The sequence below is a fragment of the Prionailurus bengalensis genome, chromosome B3 (genome assembly GCF_016509475.1).
Source record: "Prionailurus bengalensis isolate Pbe53 chromosome B3, Fcat_Pben_1.1_paternal_pri, whole genome shotgun sequence".
Taxonomy (NCBI): domain Eukaryota; kingdom Metazoa; phylum Chordata; class Mammalia; order Carnivora; family Felidae; genus Prionailurus; species Prionailurus bengalensis.
The window spans coordinates 74095404-74118983 of NC_057355.1; the positions used below are offsets into that span (position 1 = coordinate 74095404).

At 55.8% G+C, this 23580-nt stretch overlaps 3 protein-coding genes across 20 annotated transcripts in view; 1 reads left to right on the forward strand and 2 right to left on the reverse strand.

Annotated features, from left to right (window-relative positions):
• The first annotated feature begins 2077 nt into the window (after positions 1-2077).
• On the forward strand, positions 2078-2957 carry PSMB11 (proteasome subunit beta 11). The gene has a single exon (XM_043554492.1). The coding sequence runs from the start codon at positions 2078-2080 to the stop codon at positions 2930-2932; it is 855 nt and encodes a 284-aa protein (XP_043410427.1). The 3' UTR covers positions 2933-2957.
• A 3633-nt stretch (positions 2958-6590) lies between these two features.
• On the reverse strand, positions 6591-16933 carry CDH24 (cadherin 24). 2 transcript variants are annotated; one of them, XM_043555784.1, is made up of 13 exons: positions 16686-16933; positions 14839-15143; positions 14354-14534; positions 14079-14198; positions 13838-14005; positions 13475-13662; positions 12811-13064; positions 11725-11861; positions 9278-9399; positions 9085-9196; positions 8589-8837; positions 7006-8022; positions 6591-6910 (listed from the first exon to the last, which is right to left on the reverse strand). In XM_043555784.1, the coding sequence occupies exons 2-12, from the start codon at positions 15037-15039 to the stop codon at positions 7523-7525; spliced, it is 2232 nt and encodes a 743-aa protein (XP_043411719.1). In that variant the 5' UTR covers positions 15040-15143; positions 16686-16933; the 3' UTR covers positions 6591-6910; positions 7006-7522. The 2 variants fall into 2 exon arrangements, with proteins under 2 accessions (XP_043411719.1, XP_043411718.1); XM_043555783.1 differs by having other exon boundaries at positions 14354-14648; positions 16686-16930.
• Positions 16934-17798: 865 nt separating this feature from the next.
• The window catches only part of ACIN1 (apoptotic chromatin condensation inducer 1), a 34099-nt gene continuing 28317 nt past the window's right edge, over positions 17799-23580 (reverse strand). For 6 of the 17 annotated variants that reach the window (XM_043555789.1, XM_043555785.1, XM_043555793.1 and 3 more), the window contains 9 exons: positions 22921-23054; positions 22671-22823; positions 22026-22167; positions 21558-21703; positions 21062-21169; positions 20815-20922; positions 20254-20578; positions 20048-20148; positions 17799-18744 (listed from right to left, as the gene is read on the reverse strand). In XM_043555789.1, the coding sequence (XP_043411724.1) occupies positions 18418-18744; positions 20048-20148; positions 20254-20578; positions 20815-20922; positions 21062-21169; positions 21558-21703; positions 22026-22167; positions 22671-22823; positions 22921-23054 (1544 nt within the window). In that variant the 3' untranslated portion in view covers positions 17799-18417. The remainder of the gene's footprint in view (positions 18745-20047; positions 20149-20253; positions 20579-20814; positions 20923-21061; positions 21170-21557; positions 21704-22025; positions 22168-22670; positions 22824-22920; positions 23055-23580) is intronic. The other 11 variants (XM_043555795.1, XM_043555787.1, XM_043555798.1 and 8 more) reach the window with 3 other exon arrangements.

Below are 23580 nucleotides of genomic sequence, written 5' to 3' on the forward strand. Positions count from 1 at the left end.
GTGGAGGATAAGATTAGAGGGGACACTGGAGGATGGCCAATTAGAAGGCCATTCAACTGTCCAGATCTGACTTGAGAATGGCTTGACCTAGGGAGGTGACAATCCATTCATATACGAAACATCTAAGGCTTAATCTTTAAAATCAGTAGACATTCTGGGGAACCTGGGTGGCTCAGTCAGTTAAGTGTCTGACTCTTGGTTTTGGCTCAGGTCATGATCTCGTGGTTGGTGGGTTTGAGCCCCGTGTCGAGCTCTGTGCCGACAGCTCAGAGCCTGGAGCCTGCTTCGGATTCTGTGTCTCCCTCTCTCTCTGCCCCTCTGCAGCTCACACTGTCTCTGTCTCAAAAATAAACGTTTAAAAAAATGAAAACAAAACAAAACAGGAGACATTCTTATCTGTCTAGTAAGAGAGGGAGAAAGAAGGGAGAAAGACTGGTTGGACTTTACTGTGACATCCTGGTTTCTCTGGTCTTCCCATGACATGTTTGCACTTGCCATTATAGCGACTCCACGGCCCTGTCATCATGGTATCTGGAGGGCCTGGGATCTTTCTCTTGTGTGTGTGTCTGTTTCTTTGACTAAACCCATTTCCACAGCACCCCTTTGAGCTGCAGTGTTTGGTAAAATATAGTCCAGATGGTGCTGGAAGAAGTTGCAGCTTGCCGCTCTGTCCCAATCTACTTTGTCTTTCTGAAGGGCCAGCTGTCAGGGTCTACTAACCCCACCCCTTGACCACCCCTGGTTGGTCTAAGACTTAGACTCAGCGTTATGGGGACAAGGTCAGTTGTTTCTCTTGCCTTGGAACTACAAATATCTCTCTTGCTATTGTTAACTATTGGGCGGAAGGGGGCGGGGAGAGGGAAGGCCATTAGATGCTTTCAGCTACATCCTCAGAACTTTTACATAATCAGAGAAGCTAGACTGCCAGAGAACTGTCAGGAACTCTCTCTCTGTCTTTATGCAGATGGAAGTTCATATTCACCTCCAAAGCAGAGTTGAACGAGAGCTCCACATTCTAGGTTCCCTTCACCCTGGCCCCTCCATACCTTGCCTTTGTGGAAGGTATTTGAGCTCCCCTCCTCCTCACATAAGACTTTCTGGAGGTGCCTGGCTGACTCAGTGGGTTAAGAGGCCGACTCTTGATCTCAGCTCAGGTTATGATCTCACAGTTTCTGAATTTGAGCTGGGTTCTGTGGTGATGGCTCAGAACCTGCTAGGGATTTTGTCTCCTTCCCTCTGCCCCTCCCCCACTCGCATGCTTGCGTGCACTCTCTCTCTCTCAAAATAAATAAAAAAATAAACTAAAAAAAAAAAAAACTTTTCTCTTGGTCTAGGTCCATTTCTTTTTCTCCACCTGACTGGAAAGTGAAGGTGTGAGCTGAGCTTTAGAGTTCCCTGGGCCCAGACCCCTGAAGAGAGAACTCAACATCAAAGACTCCTGCCTTGGTGGGCCCACAGCACTCTATTCTTTTCTTTTAAGTAAGCTCTATATCAAACATGGGGCTCACAACCCTGATATCAAGAGTCACATGCTCTACCAATGGAGCCAGCCAGGTGCCCCTTACAGCATTCTATTCTGATTCCATCAGAGATCCACTTGTCTTTACCTCCTCCTAGGCTGGGAGCTCTTTCCAGACAGGGACAGAGCTTTATCTGTCTCTGCAAGCCCAATGCGCCCCACAGGAAAAATAAGAGGGACCCAGATGTGCTCCTTACACTCTTGCCTCCCTTCCTTTGAGGTTACCCCAGATCCCACTCCGCTCCAAGTGCTTGGAGGATGATGGACAGGGGACTCCTTGGGTGACGCTCAGATGTGTCACGAGCAGCGTCTTCCCAACAGTGGAGACTTCACCGGCCTCGTCCTGTCTCCCCTTAGCAATCCTCTGAGAAGGAGGAGGCTGCTTCTCAGCCAGTCCCAAAGCCTGATTTGGGGTTAGGGAGAAGCGAAGCCACAGATCACATGCCTCTCTCACCAGTTCTGGCCGCAGCCCAGCTTCTCTTTAGCGTCTCTTTCTCCACTTGACTCCGGCCCACAAATCCCTGCCTTGTTCCTTCCAACCATCACTCAGCCCCAGGGATGGCCCTGCAGGATGTGTGCAAGTGGCAGGCCCCCAACACCCAAGGACCATCACCTCACCTGCCTCAGCCTGGGGCCTGGGCTGTGCCCCCAGGCTGTGATCCTCAAACCTTCTTGCAGATCCACGGTCCCAGGCTGGCCCATGGCACCACCACCTTGGCCTTCCTCTTCCGGCATGGAGTCATCGCTGCTGCTGACACACGTTCCTCCTGCGGCAACTATGTGGAGTGTCCAACCTCACGCAAGATCATCCCTGTGCACCAGCACCTCCTGGGCACCACCTCTGGCACCTCGGCCGACTGTGCCGTATGGTACCGCGTGCTACGACGGGAGCTGCGGCTTCGGGCACTGAGGGAGGGTCAGCTGCCCAGCGTGGCCGGTGCCGCCAAGCTCTTGTCGACCATGATGTCCTGCTACCGGGGCCTGGATCTGTGTGTGGCCACAGCCCTGTGTGGCTGGGACCGCTCTGGCCCTGCCCTCTTCTATGTCTACAGTGACGGCACCCGCCTGCAAGGGAACATCTTCTCCGTGGGTTCTGGATCTCCCTATGCCTATGGCGTGCTAGACCGCGGCTACCGCTATGACATGACCCCACAGGAAGCCTATGCCCTGGCTCGCTGTGCCGTGGCCCACGCCACCCACCGCGATGCCTACTCCGGGGGTTCTGTAGACCTTTTCCACGTGCGGGAGAGTGGATGGGAGTATGTGTCACGCAACGATGCCTGTGTGCTGTACTCGGAACTGCAGAAGCTTCCAGAGCCAGACAAGGAAGAGGAGGAGGCCAGCCGGGACCATCCGGAGCCCGCCAGCCGGCACAGAGACTCTAGGATGCCCGCAGAGACTGAGATTCTCTGAGAAGCGGCAGGACTTGGAGGGGGCCTCAGCCCAGGGAGTGGGGGGGGGGGGGATGGGCCACCAGGGGAGCAGCCTCACAGCATCTGGCTCCCTCCTGTACGGGTTGCCAGCTCCATTTGTTCCAAGTCTCCATCCCTTTCTGCCTCCCAGTGCTATTGATGGCTCTGTCCAGCATGTTCCTATGGATGCCGGATGGATTGGTCCGGCGTCCTTCCCACCACCAAGTTCTCCTCTCAGCAAATACTCCTGTCGTGTGCCTGCTGCACGCCAGACACGGGGCTGGGGGCTAAACCCTCTTTCTCACCACCCTCTTTGCTGCTTTTCCCCACCAGATCCCTGCTCTCTTTTCTTCCCGTTCCTGTGCTCATCTCGGTTTCAGAGTTTATCACTGTCACCTTGTGAGGGGGGTGGCTGGAAGAGGAATAAGGTGGGGAGAGTCACCCAGAGCACCCAGGCTAAGGGTAGGGCGGGGCAAAGTGGAGCCTGCGGTGGTAAGGAGGGTTTCTCCCAGCTGCTTCCCCTTTGCCCCCTCCCCGCTGCACGGGACTCTAATGACTACAGTTGCTGCTCCTTATTGAATGCCCTTCTCATGATAACTCGGAGGTAATAATTATCCTCACCTTACAGAAGAGGAAGCAGGTGCAAAGGGTTATGTGACTTGCTGGGGTCACACAGTAAGTGGCAGAGAGGAGGCTTGGATCCAGGCCTTCTGCTCCAGAGCCGAGATCCTTCGGCACAGCGTGTCCTCCCAGGTCCTCTTTCTTGCCTTCTCTCTCTGTCCAAGGCCCTGCAGGCCTCCGGGAATGAAGAGAAAGGGAGAGAGCAGCTGGGCCAAGCCCCTGCCTGGGGTGAATGAACCCAGAGGAGCCTGAGGGCCTGGAGGCCAGCCACCCCCATGACATACCAGGGCCTAGAGCCTTGGCCACCGTTTGCTCTGGTCTTTTGGCCTGTCTCTGTTGCTGCCAGACTTCTCTCCTCTTTCCCCTTTCTTCTTTCTTCCCTCTGTCTTCTTTCCAGCCTCTCCTTCCTGTCACTCTCTCTGGGGAATGAAGAAAAGAGCAAGGTGGCTGTGCCAGTGGGAAACGTTGGGTTAGCACACCTCCTCCTGCCCTTCCTGTCCCTCCCCCAGCTCCCCTGTAAGTCCTGACTTGGCGGGTGCAGGCTGCCGGTCCAGGAAGGATGCTGTCCCTGCCCTGCCCCTCCCCAAGCAAAGTTGAAGGGGGGGTGGGGGTGGGTGGGAAGCACAGTCAACCAAGAGATGGGACTGCCTGGAGGGAAGGTTGCTGAACCTTCTTTCTCTCTCATCCCACTCCCACAGAGCGTCTAGTCTCAAGATTAACAGCCTCCATTTAGTCCCCCTGGATGCCTCTCCTCTCAGCCTCCAGCCCAGCCCTGAGCTCCAAGCCCCAAGCCCCAACCCTGCACTTCCTGCTAAGAATTCCTCCCGGGCTGGAGCTGCCCAGAGGGAGGAGACCTCCAGGCTCTGGCCTTCAGGGCATGAGTAGGGAGGAGGAGGGAGGAAAGGCCAGAGAGTCTCAGGAAGGAAAGCAGTGGAGGCAGAGGGAGGAAAAGGTGGTGGGGACCTTTGATTCAAGCATTTGATTGACTCGGGCCTAAGAGGGTGCATCTCCAAGTACAGAGATTTATGTGGACATGTGTCCTGGTGTGAGTGACCCAGTAGAAGTGTGTGCACCTGCGTGTGGTAGGTGATGCATGTGCTGTCCTGTGTCCGGAGCCAGGAAACAGACTGGAAGAGAAACACTGACACGTGGATAGGGAGAGTGGGCCCTCCTCAGAGAGAAAGGCAGGCCTTGACATTTATTTTGGAAAAATGGTCCAAAGCAGAGAGGAAGTGGGGGCAGAGCTCACCCCACTAGTTCACCACCTCTGCATCTTCACAGCCCTATCCTAAAGCCCTAGGAATGAGAAAAAGTGTATATGTCTGTGTGGGTGGCTAGCAGCTGGGGTGGGGGGGGTGGGGCCGCCCGAGCCCAGCCAAGGCTCAAAAACTGCCTGCGTCTCACTCCCCTGGGATGCTCTGCGCCCCTCCCCTCCGCATAAACTGGGGAAGGACTGAACCCAGCTAGAGAGGGCAGAATAGGAGGGGAGCCCCTTCTTCTGGTGTCTCCTTCTCCCATCACCTTGCCCCTTCTCTCCCTTCTTTCCTTCCACGGTCCTGCCCCTCTTCACTCCCTTTGATAAGTTCTATCCTTCGAGATGATGAGGTATTTGAGACCAGAGATGCACCCAGAGGTCTTGCTGACAGGCCTGCTTCCCTGTGCCCTGTTTTTTCTTCTAAGTTTAATGGAATCGGGGTGGACCAGGAGAGCAGGTAAAGGCCCGTGTCCCACCTCAGTGCACCCTTTACCACCAAGGAACGGCCCACAAGTCTGTCCTTCTTTTTCTCCACTTATTCCTGAAGGCTTGATGCAGATGTCGGGGTGAGACCAAAGGGACAGAGAGCTTGCCCATCCTGCCCTGAACTGGAAAACCCTGTCCCTCCGACACCGTGCTTGGGGTGCTGTCTCTTAATCGTCTCCTTCAGAGACAGCCAGCCTGCTCTGGCACAGGCCTTTGGCCAGTCAGGGGTCCGGGTCCACCCTTCAGTGCAGCAAATGACAAATCCAGCCCCGGGGGCAGGGGTCCTGTTCTCCTATCACCTAGTTGCCCTAACCAAGCAGCATGAGAGGTGTTGAGGGGCACCTGGGTGACTCAGTCGGTTAAGCGTCTGACTCTTGATTTCAGCTCAAGTCATGATCTCACAGTTCGTAGTTTGAACCCCGAGTAGGGCTCTGTGCTGACAGCGTGGAGCTTGGTTGGGATTCTCTCTCTCTCCCTCTGCCCTCCCCTGCTCATGCTCTCTCTCCCTCTAAAAATAAATGAATAAACTTAAAAAAAAAAAAAAGTTGTGAGAGAAGGCATCTTCATTGGAGTAGTTTCCTCTGATGGCCAGCAGCCTACACTTGGAGGGGAGGGTCACAAGGACCTGTCCTGACCCATCTACTCGAATCTCCAGGAGCCCTGACTGGAGCTAGGAACTCTCTTGTCTGCTCAGGGAGTGCACAGTGAGAAATGATGGCCCTCTGCTTAGCTCCCACCCCAAATGACTTTGGTCAGTTGGCCCCTCAATAGCTCACTTCCCTGGTCCCTCTTCCTCCTCCTTTGTGTTCCATGGAGAGTAAGATGAGGACCAGGGAGAATTCAAGTTGGGGTCTCACCCCAGCCACCCTCTCCTGACGGGCACCACAGGCCACAGGAGGACTGGCTTGCCCCCCTCTGCTGCCCCCCAGCCACATTTTTTCCCTGGTTTGAAAACCACTCTTTCCCTCCTTTCATCTCTCCTCTATTCTTCCCAATAGCTCTCACCCCCCCTTCTCCTTTCCACTCTCCCCTCTGGCCAATCCCTCTTAGTTCCCTTGGACATTTTGAGACCAACAGGAAACAGGGGAGTTGGCAGTGGGAGTGGGGGTACTTACTTCCTGAATGGAATCAACTCAAACCCTCCTCAGGCTAGAGGGGCTTGAAGTGGACTGCCCCCCAAAGGAGAGAGGAGAGTGAGCCAGAGGGGATGGGCTAGGCCTCTCCTCCCACCCTATGGCACAGTGAAGCTCTGCACAGAAACCTGCATGTGGAACTGAAAACAGGGCTCCAGCTTTAGAAAATAAAGTGTTTGTTTATTATGAAATTAGAGATGGAGGCCTCTCCCCTTCCTCCCTTTTTCCCCTTCCCCAGCTGCCTCCCTCTTTTCTTTCCTTCCCTCCCCTCCCCCTGGGGCCTGGGAAGCACACAAGACAATGCCCAGAGCTGGGATGCCCAAGGCAGGCCAACAGCTGGGCAGAGCTCCAGGGAGGCGGCCATGGCGGGAGTGGGGTGTGCTGGAGCTCTCGCCCTGGGAGGTGGGCTGGCACCCTCTCTCTGCTGGAGGCCAGTGGAGCCAGGATGAGGCCATGAGTGATGGATGGAACCATGCGGGCAGGTCTGTAAAGACAGGAGAGCCCGGGGTCGAGGTGGTGAGTGGAGGAGGGCTTCAGGCCATCCCTGTGCCCTCAGGCCCATCATCTAGGGACACTGACCTGGGGCCGAACATCCCCTGCAGGAGGGTGGGCAGCAGTGGCTGGAAGTTTCTCTTGCTTTTGGGATGGTCAACAGAAAAAACCAAAAAGCCAGTCACAGGGACCCAGAGAGAATGCAGGCAGATGTGGGCAGGAGACAGACACAGAGCATGTATGTGGGCAAGGGAGACAGAGAGAGGGTGTGAGAGAGATTTCGAATCCGGGAGACAAAAACAGAGTCACAGAGAGAGTGGAATCACAGTGAAAGAACAGAGAGATTCAGAGTCGAGCCACACAATCCAGACCCAGACAGGAGAGCGTTACAGAAAGAGACAGAGATCCCTGGAGGGAGACACACAGACTCAGGAGGAGGGAGGTAAGAAGGAGGTTGCCCTGGGGAAGCTGGGAGGAGGGACACAGGGAGGAAAGGAGGCCTGGGGGCCCCTGGGCTGCTGCCGCCTGCCTGGACCCCGGGGGAGCTCACTCAGAGGGCCTGTGCGGGCTGCCCCACCGCGGCGGGCAGGGCCAGGGCCGGCTCTCAGGGGGCCGGGGGCTCCTTGGCCCCGTACAGCTCAGCCAGGGTGCGGAAGAGCGGCCCCCAGTCGTCCAGTGGTTCGGCGGGGCCGGAGGCACCCCCCGCTTCGCTGCCGGAGCCCAGGGAGCTGAGGGAGCCGCAGGAGGAGCCCCGGCCCTCGTAGCCGTACACCTGCACCGAATCGTAGGGCGGCACGCTGGGGTCATCGTCCGCCTCGCGGAGCCGCAGCGCCAGGAGCTGGGCCACGTCAGAGGGGCCGGGGGGCCTGGGCTGGCGTGGCGCCCGGGCCCGGGGCAGCACGTCGCGGCGCGCTGGAGGGCCCGGGTTCGGTGGGCCCGCCCCGTCGGGGTTCTGCAGTGCGCTGATGTCGAAGGCCTCGGTGTCCTCTTCGCCGCCGCCCTCGTCATCGTAGGTGATGATGTTCTCGCGGACGTCCTCCTCCTCCAGCACCATCAGCGCTTCCTGCTTCTGCCGCCGCAGGGCCACAAAGAGCACCACCAGCGCTGGGGGAGAGGCGCACACAGGGCGCTGAGCCCGCAGGGCCCGGAACAGGGCGCCTGGTTCCGTTCTGAACCGCAGGCAGGTTGGGAGACAGAGGAGACAGTGTGGCCTAGGGGTGGCAAGACCTTGGTCTGACATCTGGCAAACCTCGTTTGAGTCCTGACTTCACCCCTTACTAGCTGTGTGACTGTGGGAAGTTGCTTGGCTTCTCTGAACCTCTGTGATCCTTTAGAGGGTTTGTGTGGAAAACAGGGAAAACAAATTTACCTCTTACAGCTGTTCAAAGGATGAAAGGGAATAGTACGAGTGATGTGCTGGGCACCACACGTGGTCCAGAGTCAGGGTTCAATAAACAGTTTTTATGGCTTGTTGCTGTCATTGCGGATTGGTATGTCAGGGAAATGAGGCCAGAGCTTTTCTCTTGGACACATGAGGCAGTGGGAAAATCCAGGCATGATGCTTCCTTCATGCCCTAGGGTGGATTTCCCTGTGTCCAGGGATCTGGCTCCTCTCTATACCCCCTGCAGCCTTGGACCCCTCATCTATGTCCCACGGTGGCCTGACTCACCAAGCAAGGTGCCCACGCAGGTGATGATGGCAAGCAGGGCCCCAGTGCTGAGCCCAGCGGGGGAGAGCTGCGCCTCGGGCCGGCAGGACGCCACAGAGCCATCAGGACGGCAGCGGCACACGCTGACAGTCACTGTGGCAGTGCTGCTCATAGCTGGCTGTCCCCAGTCCCACAGCTCTATGGGAACCAGATAGGGTGCCTGGCGGGGCGGAGCAGGACGAGAGGGCAGCAGCAGGTTGGCAGAGCCATCTGTGGGAGAGGGAAGGTGTTGGCTATCTCCGGGGACACCTCCCCTGTAGGGTGGGTGCGACCCACGGAGACAGCTTCCGATGGGGAAGGTTTGCAAAGAGCAAAAACGTGCAAATCCCCATCCACTTTCTGTTGAGTGGAGGGCCCAGATATGTGGGTCAGGAGTCAGGCCGACTGGGCTAGGGGGTGGCAGAGGAAGAGAAGAGCAGGGAGACAGGCACAGGCACAGTGGTAGAAGGCTACCCACCTCGGTTGTCTTGGACAGTGAAGTTGGCATCAGGGCCCAGAGGCCCTTGAAGGGAGACACGGCTACTGTTGCCAACTTCATCTCTGTCCAGAGCCCGGATGACCTGAATCAGCTGGGAGGAAGAAGAGAGGCCTTGTATGGAGTGGGCAGCTGGAGGTCTTGAGGTCCCAACCCTGCTGCCTCAGCAGCTCACCTGGCCAGGGGCTGCAGAATCACACACAAAGGTGTCGTAGGGCTCGGCCAGCTGGGGGGCGTTGTCATTCTCATCCAAGGTCTGGATGGCCACTTGCACGCGGGAGGCCTGTGCGGAGCTGTCTGAAGCCAGAACACGAACACATACACCCCACACACGCACACACGCCACAGTTTACACACAGCACACAGGGTGCACGGGCATGGATGCCACATGCAGCACACAGCATGCACGTGCAACACACGAGAAATGCACGCAATATGCGAGTGAGAAACAGCGTTGTGAAATGAAAGGAGCAACACCAAGTGCACACAACATTCCCGTGGTAGACAAGATATGTGCAATGCAGCACACACATTCGGCAGGAGGGAAGCACCCACAATACATACATACAATAACCCACATGCAGGGCACATGCACCGTGAATGAAAGGTAGACACAAAGTGCATACAGGATGCACACATACAATAGTCATGAAATAAACACATTCATACCATATATTCGATGTACACTCAGCATTTAAAGCAAATACAACACACACAAAGTGGATGTTGGATATATACAGTGAATACAGTGTCACCAGCCCCCCGGGTCGAGAGAATGCATTTTCATACACAGCGTGCGTGGGACAGAGACAGACACACGTGCGCGCGTGCGCACACACACACACACACACACACACACACACCCCATCAGAGGTCCGGGAGGCCATGGTATAGCAATGAGTATCATTTAGAGCTGGCCTTGGGGAGCCAGGCCAGCCTGGGTACCAGAGCTAGACACAGGCCCCCTTCTTCATGCATCCCTTTATCAGGTGGCTTCATCATTGCCCTGCCTTGCTCCTCACTGCCAATGCCATCCAAGAGAGAATGGAAAACAGGTACCCCTGCCCACCCTGGTGCTCACCTCTCCTGGTTGAGCCTCCCACATTCTTTAGTCCTTCTCCAGGTGGGGAGAGAGCTGGCTAGCCCTGGTGAAGGGGCTAAGGTCCCAGCCTGGGCAAGGAAGGCTGAGTGGGCTCCCCAGCCAAGGGTTTGGGGCTCCATTCCTTCTCTGCAGTCAAGACCCGGGGCCTGCTACTTGATATTGGAGTTCGTTGCAGAGCAGGATTTGGTGGGAGGGTGAGAAGGCAGGGAGGGGAGCATGCGCGTGCACACGCGCGCACACACACACACACACACACACACACTCACACGGCTATGTATACACAGGCAACTACAAACACACTATGTAAACACGCAGGGGCATTCCCATGGACAGATACACAAGCACTTCTATGTAACACACAGCGACATGGGCATAAACATAAGCCCATACACAGAAAATTCTACACCGAGAGGAGATAACTGCTCTGATTCTGCAGCCTGACTGGGTCTGATGGCTCTTCCACTTAATGTCTGTGTGACCTTGGGAAGTTACTTAACTTCTCTCTGCCTGAGTTTCCTTATTTTCAAATGGGGAACTAATCATACCTCCCACATAAAGTTGTAGTGGTGATTACATTAATTCGTTCACATTTGGTACTTAGAACAGTGCCTGATACACTATAAGTAATAAATTACCTGTCTGCAAACACTCACGCATGCAAAATGATATATATAAATGGCCACTTGTACCTATTATCATATACATCAAATTACATATATGCACAAATATTCTATACTCAACTACACATACACACAAATACGTGTGTGTATTTTCACACACACAGAATTATACACACATGTAAGTACACACTCACACGTACACATACTATATAGTTCTTCACTGACACGTACAAACGTCTGTGCACACAGTTACAACTCCCACAGACAGGACACAGAGAGAAAATGTAGGAGACCCTGGGGCGTGAACAGGGGTGAGAAGGGGGGGTTCACAAAGGGGAAGGAGGTCTTCCTATCTCCGGTGGCCATGGCTGCCCAGAGGTAGTCAACCCATGCTGCTGGTGACTGGTAGCTGACAGGGGCAGGAGCTGGGCCCTCTCTTCTACCTTGAAGGCTCTCTGCGGGGCTTCCCTGAGAGGGGCTTCTGGGGCCCCCCCCAGTCAGCCCCCAGAGGAGGGACCCAGCCCTTCCCTGAACCCTGGCTTCAGCCTGCAGCAGACAGTGGGAAGGGCAGGGTCTGCCAAGGTGCAGGTTGGGGTTTGTTAGGGGTTGGAAGCTATCTGAGGTTAGGTTTGTTTCCCAGTTGGGGAAAGTCAGGCATGGGAGTGAATTTAAAGTCAGGGGAATGTGCAGGCAGACCCACTGTGCCCAGGCCAGCCCAGCCTCAGAGACCAGAAGGCCTGCCTGGTGGTGATGATCCAGGCTGGGGACCCGGCGCTGCACACAGTGAGGAGTGGTGGCAGTGACTGCCCCTCCCCGCCCCCCAACTCCCCCTACTCAGGGACAGCTCCTCTGCCAGGAGGCTGCTGCTTTCCCCTCTCCTGGGGGCCCAGGGCTCCTCACCGAGCTCTGTGGCCAACACTGTGAGGTTGTGCCAGACACGAGTCTCGCGGTCCAGGGGCACCACCGTGCGGATGGTGCCGTCTTCGGGCTCGATAGAGAAGCAGCGCTCTGGATCCGAGTGGGGGAGGATGGAGTATCTGGGGAAGATGGAGTGGAGCTGGGAGCTGATCTGGGGCAGGGCCGGAGCTGGCTGCTACCCCTCCCTCCCTTCTGTTTGCCTTGCTGGGCCTCTTGGCTCTTCTGGGCAGAGGGCCCGAGCTCATCTGGGCTGAGCCTGCCCCGTGTACCCAGAACCATGATTCACATTAGGATCCCCTTAAAAAACAAATCATTTGGGGAAGTCATAAACATTAAACACCTGTCCTAAGACTCAGGGGGGACTGGGTTTCATGGGGTTGGGAGAGGAAGAGGTGGAAAAGGGGTAGATATGATCTGTCTGTCAGACTTCTGGGCTCTGTTTTGGGGACCCAGGGACCTGTGTTTCAGCTTTGCTTTGCCTGAGACCAGCTGTGTGACCTTGGGTGAATCGTTCAACCTCTCCTTACTTAACCACAAAATGGCAATGACGCCAGCACCTCCCTCATTCCTGTGACAGGGATGCCCAGAGGTGGGAAGAGTGGCTCTTCTCAAGGCAGACAAATCCGGATTTGGATCCCAACTCTGGCGATGTAACCTTGGGCAAGTAACTTAAGTTCTCGGGGCCTCGTCTCTAAAACAACGGGTGATGATCATGCCTACTTCACGGGGCTGTCGTGAGAATTGAATGTGGTCAAGCGTTTGGTAAAATGTGAAGCAATAGTGGTAGCCATCACCCATCCACCAAGCTCCTCGCAAGAGATTGCATTTGCTTGCACCGCCACTGGGAGGTGCCACTGTTATCCTCTCAGAGGGATGGGTGGAATTGGAGAGCGGTAATTAGCCAGGTCCTCCAGCCCTCCCCTGGCCCCCAGTCCCGCAGAGTGGGCTCCTGCAGCCAGAAGGTGAGTGTGGTTTTTCCGTGAAGGGGACCCATCCTCAGTGGGAATAGCCTGCTGCTGAGCTCCTTCCCTGAGTCCCGGCCCTTCCCCTGCCCACACCCCAGCTCACCTGATTGGGCTGGCTGGGGAATCCAGGTCAGAGGCTGAGACCTGGCCCACCAGCGTCCCGGGAGCTTTGTTCTCAGGCACTGCCAGGTGATAGGCAGCCTGGGTGAAGGCAGGGGGCTCTGGGGCATCCTGCACAGCCACTCGTACCGAGGCCACGTCCTTGAAGGGCCCTCGCCGCAGGTAAGCTGGGTCGATGAGGGTGTTGGTGGCCTCCACACGGAAGGAATAGGAGCGCCGGGTCTCAAAGTCTAGGGGCTATGGGGAGGGGACGGGGAGTGACTGAGGCACGTGGAAACCAGGGCAGGCCCAAGCTCCCGGGAGGTAAGAGAGACGTCCCATCTCCATGCAACCAGTGCTCAGCCCACCCGACAGGAGAGGTGGGCACCTGAGAGGCAGTGGCCGCGTGGTCAGAGTGAGGCAGATGACTTAGTCCGTAACTCTAGGTGTGCCTCCAGCTCCACCACAGACTGGCTACATAAAAAGTCCTGAGCCAGTCATTCCCCCTTGCTGGGCCCCAGTCCCTCATCTGAAAGACGACTGGATGACCATGATCCCTAAGCTCCAACGGTGGTCCCGAGTCTGTTGCAGACCAGTTAGAGGGGTGCCTCATGGCGCAGGAGGCACGCATGAGTGAGTCTGCAAGTGTTAGCAGACAGGAGACTAACCTTGCGGACGGTGAGAAGCCCATCTCGACCCTGGGAGTCTGTGCTGATGCTGAAGGCCTCGGACCCCTCTCCGTCCAGGATGCTGTATGCCATGAGGGCGTTGTCCCCCAGGTCTGGGTCCTGGGCCCGCAGACGGCCCACTAGGGTGCCTGGCCCAGCAGTCTCCACCACAGAGAACTGGTACAGGCCTTGGGTGTGGATGGAGAGGAAACATTCTGAGAGGGGTCCCAGCCTTCCTCCCTCCCCCAGCACTTCCTTCTCCTGGGGGCTGGCTAAGGGAGGGGCGGGAGAGAAGACTTCTCCAGAGGCCGTAGGGGGTGGGGCGGTCAAAGGATGGGTCAGGTGGCAGCACTGGCCCCTTACTTTGAGGGAACTTGGGGGGGTTGTCGTTGACATCGCTGAGGGTGACTGTCACTGTAGTGCTGCCCGACAGCCCCCCCATGTGGCCGCCCATGTCCTTGGCCTGAATCACCACCAAGAACTCCTCCTGTGTCTCCCGGTCCATGTTGGGGATGGCGGTCCGCACCACTCCTGGGGAGAGACGAGGGGTCAGGGGGTACCTGTTCCCATGGCTGCCCCCCAGGTTCCTGAGCCCTATTCTCACCAGTCTGGGGGTCGACAGAGAAGAAAGGCAGTCCATCCAGCACGGTGTACACCAGCTTGGCGCTGTTCCCGTAGCTGGGGTCATCGGCATCGTGAGCCGTCACCTGGATCACTGACGTCCCTGTGGGGTGTCCCGGCACCCCCACTCAGCAGGGGCAGGGCCAGGTGGGAAGGAACAGCAGATGAGGGGGACCCAGACATGACAGCAATGAGGGAAGGAGAGGTGAGGGTGCTCCAGGAGACAGACCCCGGGATGGTCAGAGTTGGGGTACTCACCGACATTGGACATCTCGGGCACTGTGGCATGGTAGGGACCGAGGGGAAAGATAGGTGGATTGTCGTTGATGTCTTGCACCTTGATGATAAACTCTGAAGGGGGCTCCAGAGGCCGGTTTGAGGCTCGGTCCACGGCTTGGGCAAGCAGCACGTACTGTGCCTTCTCCTCTCGGTCCAGGCTCTTGGTGACATGGATATTGCCTGTGGCCTCATCAATCACAAATACAGTGCCTGCCCCCTCCCCGGTCAGCAGGTACTTGGTGCGGCCCTCGCCCCTGTCCACATCCGAGTGCAGCTGTAGGGGTCAGGGAAAAATGGCAGCGGGTTCCAAGCATAGGGACAGAAGGTTAAAGAGTCTAAGTCTATGACTGGGTGGAGCGTTGGGAGTCCTGAGGGACCAAGGTCATTGTAGAAGTGATGAAGTTGCAGGGCAGGGCCTAAGGGCCTCAAGAGTCAAGGTAGACATGGGAAGGGCTGATCCTTACCTTACCAATAAGGACGGGCTCTGGACCGGCATATTCCTCAATGACAAAGAACTGGTTCCACACCCAGCTCCTTCGGTTCCGTAGCAGTACTGGTCCTGGGCCCCCCCGGGACCCTGCCCAGGCCCGGGCTGGGGCTGCCAGGCGCCCCATGCAGCCCCAGCCACCCAGCCAGGCCAGGAGGAGCCTCACCAGACCCCACATGTTTGGGCTCCAGCCGGGGCTCTGTTCACTGTCCCTGGGTACTGAGGCATGAGCTGGCCGGGGCAGAGGGGCAGATGCGTTGGAGCTACCCCATGGATCCACACCTGTAGGACAGGTAGTTGTTCAGGGCCAAAGAAACCCTTAACTCTCCCCACCCCCCAACCAAAGTTAGATGCTGAAGATCAGACCTCCAAGGAACCAGACATCCCATTGCCCAGAACCCAGACTGAGACAGAGCAGACAGTCTGATCCTTCTCTCCACCCAGGCTCTGCCTGTATTCACCTCCAGCCCTACAAGCTGATAAATCTTTGGCCAGTCAACTCTGAGTCGAGAAGCTGGGGAAGAAAACAGGAGAGGGGATGCTGGAAGGGTTTAGAACCCTAAATGTGGCTCCTGTTCTCCCAGGTTGGGCATGCAGCCAGGGGGTTGGAGGAGATGGGGACTACCAGAGAAAGGGCTTAAAATCCAGAGGCTGGGACTCATGGAGGTGTGGTGTCAGGGTGTCTAGGGTCAGGCTGAGCAATGACAAGGAGTGCAGCCGAAGACAGGGTTGTGAGCCTGTGAAAGTCCCTCTTTCACGGAGAACCCCACCTCTCCAGAACCTGCCCCCAGCTCATACTGCCAGCTGAAGTCCTTGAAGGGGGACTCCAGAGTGGAGGGCCGGCCCTGAAAGAAGAGGGGGTAGAGTTGGGGGCCAGGGCCAGGAGGCTGGGAAGGGAGAGCAGAGAGTACAGATACAACGTTACTGAGGGTGAGACCCAGACTCAGGCACTGTCCGGCACAGACTGAGACAGAATGGCAGCAAGAGACACAAGGAAAGAGATCAAAGGAGGCAGCCTGGATGTGTGATAGGCAGAGAGGAGTCATAGGTAACAGGCTTGGGAATGGTTGGGAGGGGGGCAGAGGGGCTTTCTGTGTGTGATGGGCAGACAGGGGCAGCCCTCAGCTATGGGGGGGTCAGGCCAGGCCTGGAGAACTTCAATCTGGGAGAGGGGGTGGTCAGGAGGGGCTTCGGGAAGGGAGCTGGAGAGAGGACCCTTCCCACTGCTGTCTCCTCCCTCTCCTCCTGGGGGGCATCCCTCAGGTAGCTGTGGCTGCCACCCCTCCTTCCCCAGAGCAGAAACACACCTGCCAGTCCTTTGCCCCCCCCCCGAAGGAAGAGGGAAGCCGAAGAGGGAAGCCGGAGGGAAGCCGGGGGACCAGAGCGGGAGGCGGGACGAGGAGAAGGGAAGGGCTGGAGGAGTGGGAAACAGGATAGCGGGAAGGGAAGAGGAGGCGAAAGGGAAGGGACAGGGAAAGGAAAGGAGAGCGGGAAAAGGCAAAGAGAAAGGAAAGGAAGGGTAGGGGAAGGAAAAGGCAAAGAGGAAGAGGAGATGGAGAAAGGGCAAGAGGGAGAGGGAAGAGGCGGAGGAGGCAAACAGGCAGAGAGAAGGCAGGATGAAGAGAAATCGAGGGAGAGGAAAATGGGGAAAGGAGGGAGAGTAGGTGCGAGGGAAGAAGGGAAAGAGGTAGAGCGCGGGAGACGGGAGCGGGCAGTGGGCTCCCAGCCGCGGAGCGCACCGCTCTGAAGACACCCGCAGGCTGCGGGCCCCCTGCTGCCCCTCCGCGGGTTGTCGACCCCGGGCTCCGGGGCAGGCGCTCTTACCTGGCAGTGCCGAGGGGCCCAGGCCGGCGGGGAGCGTCCCCGCCCGCCCCCGTCGCCGGGTCCCGGGGGCGCAGCCCCGAGCGGATCGGAGCGGGCGCCGCGGCTCCGCTGCAGGTCTGAGCGGCCCCGGCGAGAACAAGGGAGCGAGACGGAGGGGGCGGGGGAAGGAGGCTCCGCCTGCGGAGGAGCGAGGCGGCTCCGCGGCGCGCGGGAGAGAGCCCAGCCTCCGACCCTCCCCGGCCAGCCCGGGCCCGCGCGGCGGGGGCGGGGGCGGCGCTGCCGGGCCGCCGGGCGCATACAGATGCAGCGCCCCTCCCGGGCCGGGCCCGCAGCGCCCGGCGGGCCACTTGGGCGGGAGGACGTCCAGGCCCCGGCGCCAGGCCGTCTTCCAACGGCTGGCGAAGAGGGTGAAGCCGGGAGCGCCGAGCGGCCCCCGCACACCGCCCGCAGCGGGGCGAAGGGCGAGCGTGTGGTGAGGCGGGGAATTAGGAGCCCGCTGCGGAGAGGCCCGGCTCCAGCTCCCGGGGCGGCCTCTGGGGCGGCTGTAAACCCCGGCCACAAGGCGGCGGCATTTGGGGGGCCGGTGCGGGGCACCAGAGCGGGCCGACTGGGGCAGCGCCTAAGTCCGGCAGAAGGGTCCAGGGAGACCGCGGGCTGAGCCCAGGGAACAGGTCAGGGCCCGAGGCACGCCAGCAGCGGGAGGGGACGGAGGTGGGGAGTGGAGCCTTTTTGGGAAGCTCCTTCACAGGTTCCCATTGAGCTAGTGGCTGCCGCCCCCTGGCGGCACCCGTGGGAGGCGCCTTGAAGGAGGCGGGCAGGTGACCAAAAGCCTACACCACAGGAAGGACTGGGAACCTCCTCAACCCTCCAACCAACACTCCTCTTGGCAGGGGTCTTCCCCTCTCTGCCCTCCAGTGAGTTAGATCCTCTGTGGCGACGTGGTTACAGCCAAGGCAGAGATGGAGGGCGGGAATTCCCTGCTCCAGGAAGCAGCAGGCTTCCTGAACAAGTGTAGGGAGTGCAAACAGTGGTGCTTCCATGCTACCAGTCCTCTTCAACTCAATTTGGCTCTCCCCCACGCCCTGCCCAAGGAAGGCCAGTAACACACACTAGTTAAAACTAAGTCAGATTTTTATTATTTTCCATAGACCACATCATTTAATAATAAAAAAATAAAAATAAAAATTGAACAAAAGGAAAAGGTGGATATAAAGTGGAACCGGTGGGCAAGAGGCAAGGACTGCAGGACAGAAGAGACTGGGAACTGCAGGGGCCCTGGGACTCAGGAGGAGATGCTGATTCAGCTCATAGGTGACCCAGTCCTGGCCCCGGCTGTTCCCAAGAGGGGGGTGTGAGTACCCAAAGGAGGTGGTGAGCAGGATGGGAGGAAAAATGAAAGAGGTGTGGGGCTCCTGGCTGTTCCCCGCCTCTGGGCCAACCACCTCCCTCCCTAACCTAGCTCTTCCCTCTCAGATTTATCATGGGAAATGAGAGGGAGAAGAGGGCGAACTCCCAAGAGATAGGTTATGGGGGTGGGGCTTTGGGGGGGAAAGATGGCCACTACTCCATTTGGTATGTGGGGACAGGTGGCAGCCATACTTCAGCACTGGGTAAAAGATGTGAAAGACCCCTGGTTATAGGGTGGTAGAGATTGTACCTATCCCTCTGTGGCCTCGAACCCCCCAGGGCAGGGTGGCTGATGCCTGCAGCTCTCCCTCTCAAGTTTTCCCAGCTAGCGGCGCCCGCCCCGGTCCCGCACAGGTGTGCTCCGACTCCGGCTCCTGCTGTGGCGCTTGGTGTCTCTGCGGTCCCTCTCCCTGCCTCGCTCCCGGTCCCTCTCCCTATCCCGATCTCTATCACCCCTGTCACGCTCCCTTTCCCTCTCTCTTTCCCTGTCCCTCTCTCTGCTGTGCTCTCGACGCTTCTCCCGCTCCAGCTGTCGGTTCCTTTCCCGCTCTGCTTCCTTCTCCCGCTCCTTTTGCTCTTCCTCCTCTTGCTCCTTTCGCCGCTTCTCCCGCTCCTTGGCCCGTTCAGCCCGCTCTGCCTCCTTCTGAACAATCTGCAGCAGGCAGCAAATGTAGAGAATAGGCATCTTGGCCCTGCTCATGCCAGTCCCGCTTTGTCTATCTGCATCTGGACCCTGCCCTCCTAGCTCAGGGTCACTGTCAGCTCTGCTGTTAAGCAAGAAGTGTCAGCAATCACATCTCTTTGTCTTGGGGTCTTAATTCAAGTTTTTACCTTTTATACCCACAACAGGTAGTGGCACCAGTCATGCCTGGCCTCTGGTATTTCCCTAGCTACCTAGATGTGAACAAACCACTTTTCTGTTTAGTTGAGTAATATCAGCCTCAAATTCCCAAAAGGCCCATCACTAAGAAACTTAAATTTAAAAAGCAAAAAATCCAAGTAAACAAACAAACAAACAAGTAAAAAGCAAAAAATCCTAGTGGTGCTTGGCTGGTTCAGTCAGAAGAGCATGCAACTCTTGATCCTGGGGTTGTGAGATTGAGCACCACACGGGGTGTAGGGATCACTTAAATAGATAATTAAAAAAAAAATGTTCTTAATTTATTTTTGAGAGAGAGAGCGCGAGCGCACAAGCGCACAAGCAGGGCAGGGGTGGGGGCGGAGGGGGACAGAGGATCCAAAGTGGGCTGTGCGCTGACAACAGCGAGCCCAATGTGGGGGCTTGAAACTCTTGAACTGTGTCATCATGACCTGAGCTCAAGTCAGACATGGAACCAACCGAGCCACCCAGGTGCCCAAAATAAATAAATAATAATAAAAAAAAAAAGTCCTAGAAATAAAAAAGCAGAGAAGTGGATGAATCTAGAAAATGGATTTCTTGGGGCGCCTGGGTGGCTCGGTCGGTTAAGCGTCCGACTTCGGCTCAGGTCATGATCTCACAGTCCGTGAGTTTGAGCCCTGCGTCGGGCTCTGTGCTGACAGCTCGGAGCCTGGAGCCTGTTTCAGATTCTGTGTCTCCCTCTCTCTCCGCCCCTCCAATGTTCATGCTCTCTCTCTGTCTCAAAAATAAATAAATGTTAAAAAAAAATTTTTTTTTAAAAAGAAAATGGATTTCTTGGCTAACGGAAATCAATTTCCAAGAGGCATGGCTGACACAACTATATAAACCCAGTTCCTGTCTTCGTGTCAACCTTTACCCTCTTGGGTTTGGCTTCTCTGTGGCATACTTGGCACGTGGTTCTTAAAACTACCTCTTTCTGTGATGCTTAGTTTCTCCCCTTACTATCCTAAGCCAACACCTGGGCCTACTCAACCCTCTAGTCACGTGACTCTCTCTGCAGACTGCCGGCAAGACTGGGTGCTACTCTGAGTGGAGCAGGAAGGTGAGCACTCACCTGGCTGTCAGTCAGAGGGAGCCAATAGATGCAGGGAGCTGCCTTGGTTTTACGGAAAAGGTCATCCAGCAGCTTGGCAGGTGGTTCCTCCTGAGCTTTCTCTGAAGCGGAAGAAAGCAAGTCAGACAGACTTTATGCCTCTGACCCTGTGTCCCATCCCATTTGGACCCCTACTAACGGGTGTGTATGCCCCCACCACTAAGTACCTTTCTTCTCACTCTTCTTTTCTTTAGACTTCGCACGTTCCTTGCGGCGGCGGTCACGGGACCGTGATCGGGAGCGGGGCCCTTCTCGAACTTTGTCCCGATCCCATTCACGCTCTGATCGAGTTCGCTCCCGCCGCTCCATTTCCCGTTCCCGCTCTGCCCACTGTTCCCGCACCGCCCTCTCCTGCTCCCGCTGTTCTGCCCGGGGATGCTGTGGTGGCTGGGCTGGGGGTGGGGGCGGGGGATGCAGGGGCCGTGGTACCCCCTGCTCCTCTGTCTTAGTTTCAGAGGGACGGTCCACCAAGAGGCCCCGGTGATAATCCAGCTGTGGGTAGAGGAGGGACAAGGACAGTCAGGATGGAGATGATATCACTCCCACTGAAGGAGCCCAGGTACCAGGGCATACAGAGTTTGGAGCCCCATGGTTCAACCAAAAGAACCAAGGGGGAGGGAGAAGAGGGAGAAGGAATCTCAATGACTGCAGGTTTGGCCAGGATCTCAGCTGGTTTCTAGCAGATAATGGCCTCCCCTGCCCCTCCTTCCTTTCTCTAGGTTTCTTACCTCCTCTTGCTCAGCATAGTCAGCACAAAGGAATTTGGGGTTGGACTGGGGCCACTTGACCCCATGTAGAGCTGTGCGGGTGGCAACTGCTTCCTCTACTGTTGAGTACTGGTGGAGGAAGGGAGAAGGTGGAGGGTCACAACAGGCCTCAATCCCTCCCACTTGCCACAGGGCCCTCAATTCCACCCACATTAGTCACAGAAGGAAATCTATGACACAACCTAGAGGATCAGCATCCTTTCCTCACCGTTACAAAGCAGTGAGATTTGATCTTGTCAATCCAGAAGGCCTCTTCCACCAGAGTTCCTGTCCGTCCCAACAATTCCTTTAGTTGGCCTAAAGTAAAGGGACGCACCTGCCAGCGAAAACGAAGTTTCAGAGTCTTAAAGAAAGCAAGAACAACACTGTAACTAGTATTCAGATTCCCCAAATCTCTGGCACAGGAGGACAGCTTCAAAGTCTGGGTGAGGGCAAAGGGGTCAGGAACTCTCTTGCATGGGAAGCGAGAAGAGTGGTAACAGAGATACTATGTGCCAGGCCCTCCACAAATCCTCCAGACAAACCTTACAGGCTGATACTTTGTCCCTATTTTTCAGGTGAGGAAACTGGTTGTGAGAGATTAAGTTCAGTTGCTCAGTGAATAACTGACAGATCTAGGAGCTGAAGCTAAGAAACAGGAACCCAAAGCTCAAACTCTTAACCACTGAACAATGTGCTGTGGGGAAACAACGCCGCCGACTCACCAAATTGGAGATGTGGACGATGTTACTGATCTTGCCCCGGGGCGGGGAGGGCACCTGAGCAGTTCGGACTGGGTCATCAATTGTAATGGAAACTCCAGACTTTTGCTGGCTAATGGAACGTCGAGTTAAGGTATCTCCTAAAGTCACTATCAAAAAGAGCACACAAACGGTTTTCAGCAGGGAGCAATGCTGGCTCTTTTACCTCTGATATGCCTTTCTTTTCTCTTATTCTCCACCACGTAGTCACTCTTCCACCTAATGTGCTGAACACCTATAATGTGCAAAGTGAAGCTCCATATTATGGAGATTAAAAGATTCTAACCTAGCTCTCATGCAGCTTAGTAACAAGGAGGCGGAAGTAAAACAGATATGCAAAATACTAAAATAAAAGGCAGAAAACATTAAATGCTTTAAAAGAGGTCCAAATAAAGTGCTCTGGGAATTCAGAGAACTGCATGCTTCACCTACCTTTTTTTACTTCATGCTCCACAGGAGGGGGCAAGGCCACCTCTACTGAAACCTGGGGAGGTATAGGGGGTTCTGCTTCGGGCTCCTTCTCTTCTTCCTCTTCTTCCCTCTGCCCATTCTCTTGGCCTTCGGCAGGTACTACCTGTAAGTATCAGACAATGGAGGAATTCTTAAACACCAAACTGGCACATTCTTTTCAGCCTCTTGTTCCTAAGAGGGGTGGTACATTTAACCTAGCATGCTCTTTCAACTAGGAGAAAGATTAAGTTCTCTTCCACCAGATCCTGGGATTATTAATGGTTCGATTGTCATGAGGAAAACTAAGACAGGAATGGGCAAATTTTTTCTGTATATGGCAAGATAATATTTTTAGGCCTTGTGAGTAATACAGTTTCTGTTGCAACTATTCAACGCTGATGTTCTAGCACTTAAGCAGCCAGAGAGATAAGAATAAATGGGTTGGCATAGCCTTGTTCCAATATGACTTTATTACAGACAACAGGTTAGATTTGGTAGTCTGTTGATCCAAAAGGGCAATTAACCCAACCCTCTGCACAGATGGCAGATTTCCCTTCTAAGACTCCACCTTAGTTGCCTGCTCTGAGTCCACTGCCCCCTCCCGACACTGGGGTGCAGAAGCCTTACCTGGGTGACAGTCCGGCATATTTTCAGCCCCTTGTCATGTGTTCCATCGTCACCATTACGCTCTGTCTCATCCTCAGAGATTCGGGAGTCATCAGCATGAAGATCCACAATAGCCTCCTGCCCCGCCAGGGGTTTGATGTCGGGGATGAGGCTCTGGGACACAGATACCCCCCACCCCGTTACACTGGGCCCGTGTCTACTCCCACCTCAAAGTGTCTTGTCCTCCCTTCCCCGGCTCCTCCCACCTCACCTTGAGTGATTCAGTGGTGATACTGATGGAGGGCTTCTTCTGTGTGGTGGCTGTGCTGGCTCCCCAACGCCGCTTCCGACCAGGCTGGCCCCCCTCTGTGTCACTGTTTCCAGCTGGCACCCCCTTGGTAGCTGCTGTCCCCAAGAAACAGGACCCAACAGTTAGATGGTCTCAAGTCCTCTGCTGGTTCATACCATAACACATACAGATAGCCTTCGACTGGAATTTCAGTAAAAGGTTAACTTAAGGAAATTTCATTTGGGGACTGGGAAACATTGCTTCAGAGTGAACAATAAAAGCACTGGAGCTACTTCCTGACAGATAAAAACTACTAATCTCTAAAGGCAATGAGGGATGGGTAACTAGGGTGGTGTGAAGTTTAAACTTTTAGTGGCAAAAACAGCTAACATACTGGAGAAGGCAGACTGAGAAGGACATATGAATACAAGAAAACACGGCTATGTGATACCAGTATCTAAGTAAAGTTAAGACTGTGACATATCTAATCATGCTTCACATTCATTTTCACACTATGATCTCATATTTAAGTTACAAAGATTTATTACGCTTTTATGGATTTAGAACTTCTTGGTGGGAAAATGTTAAAAATGTTACTGTTTGAGGTGTGAGCACTCTTAAGACTCTCTCTCAGAAGAAAAC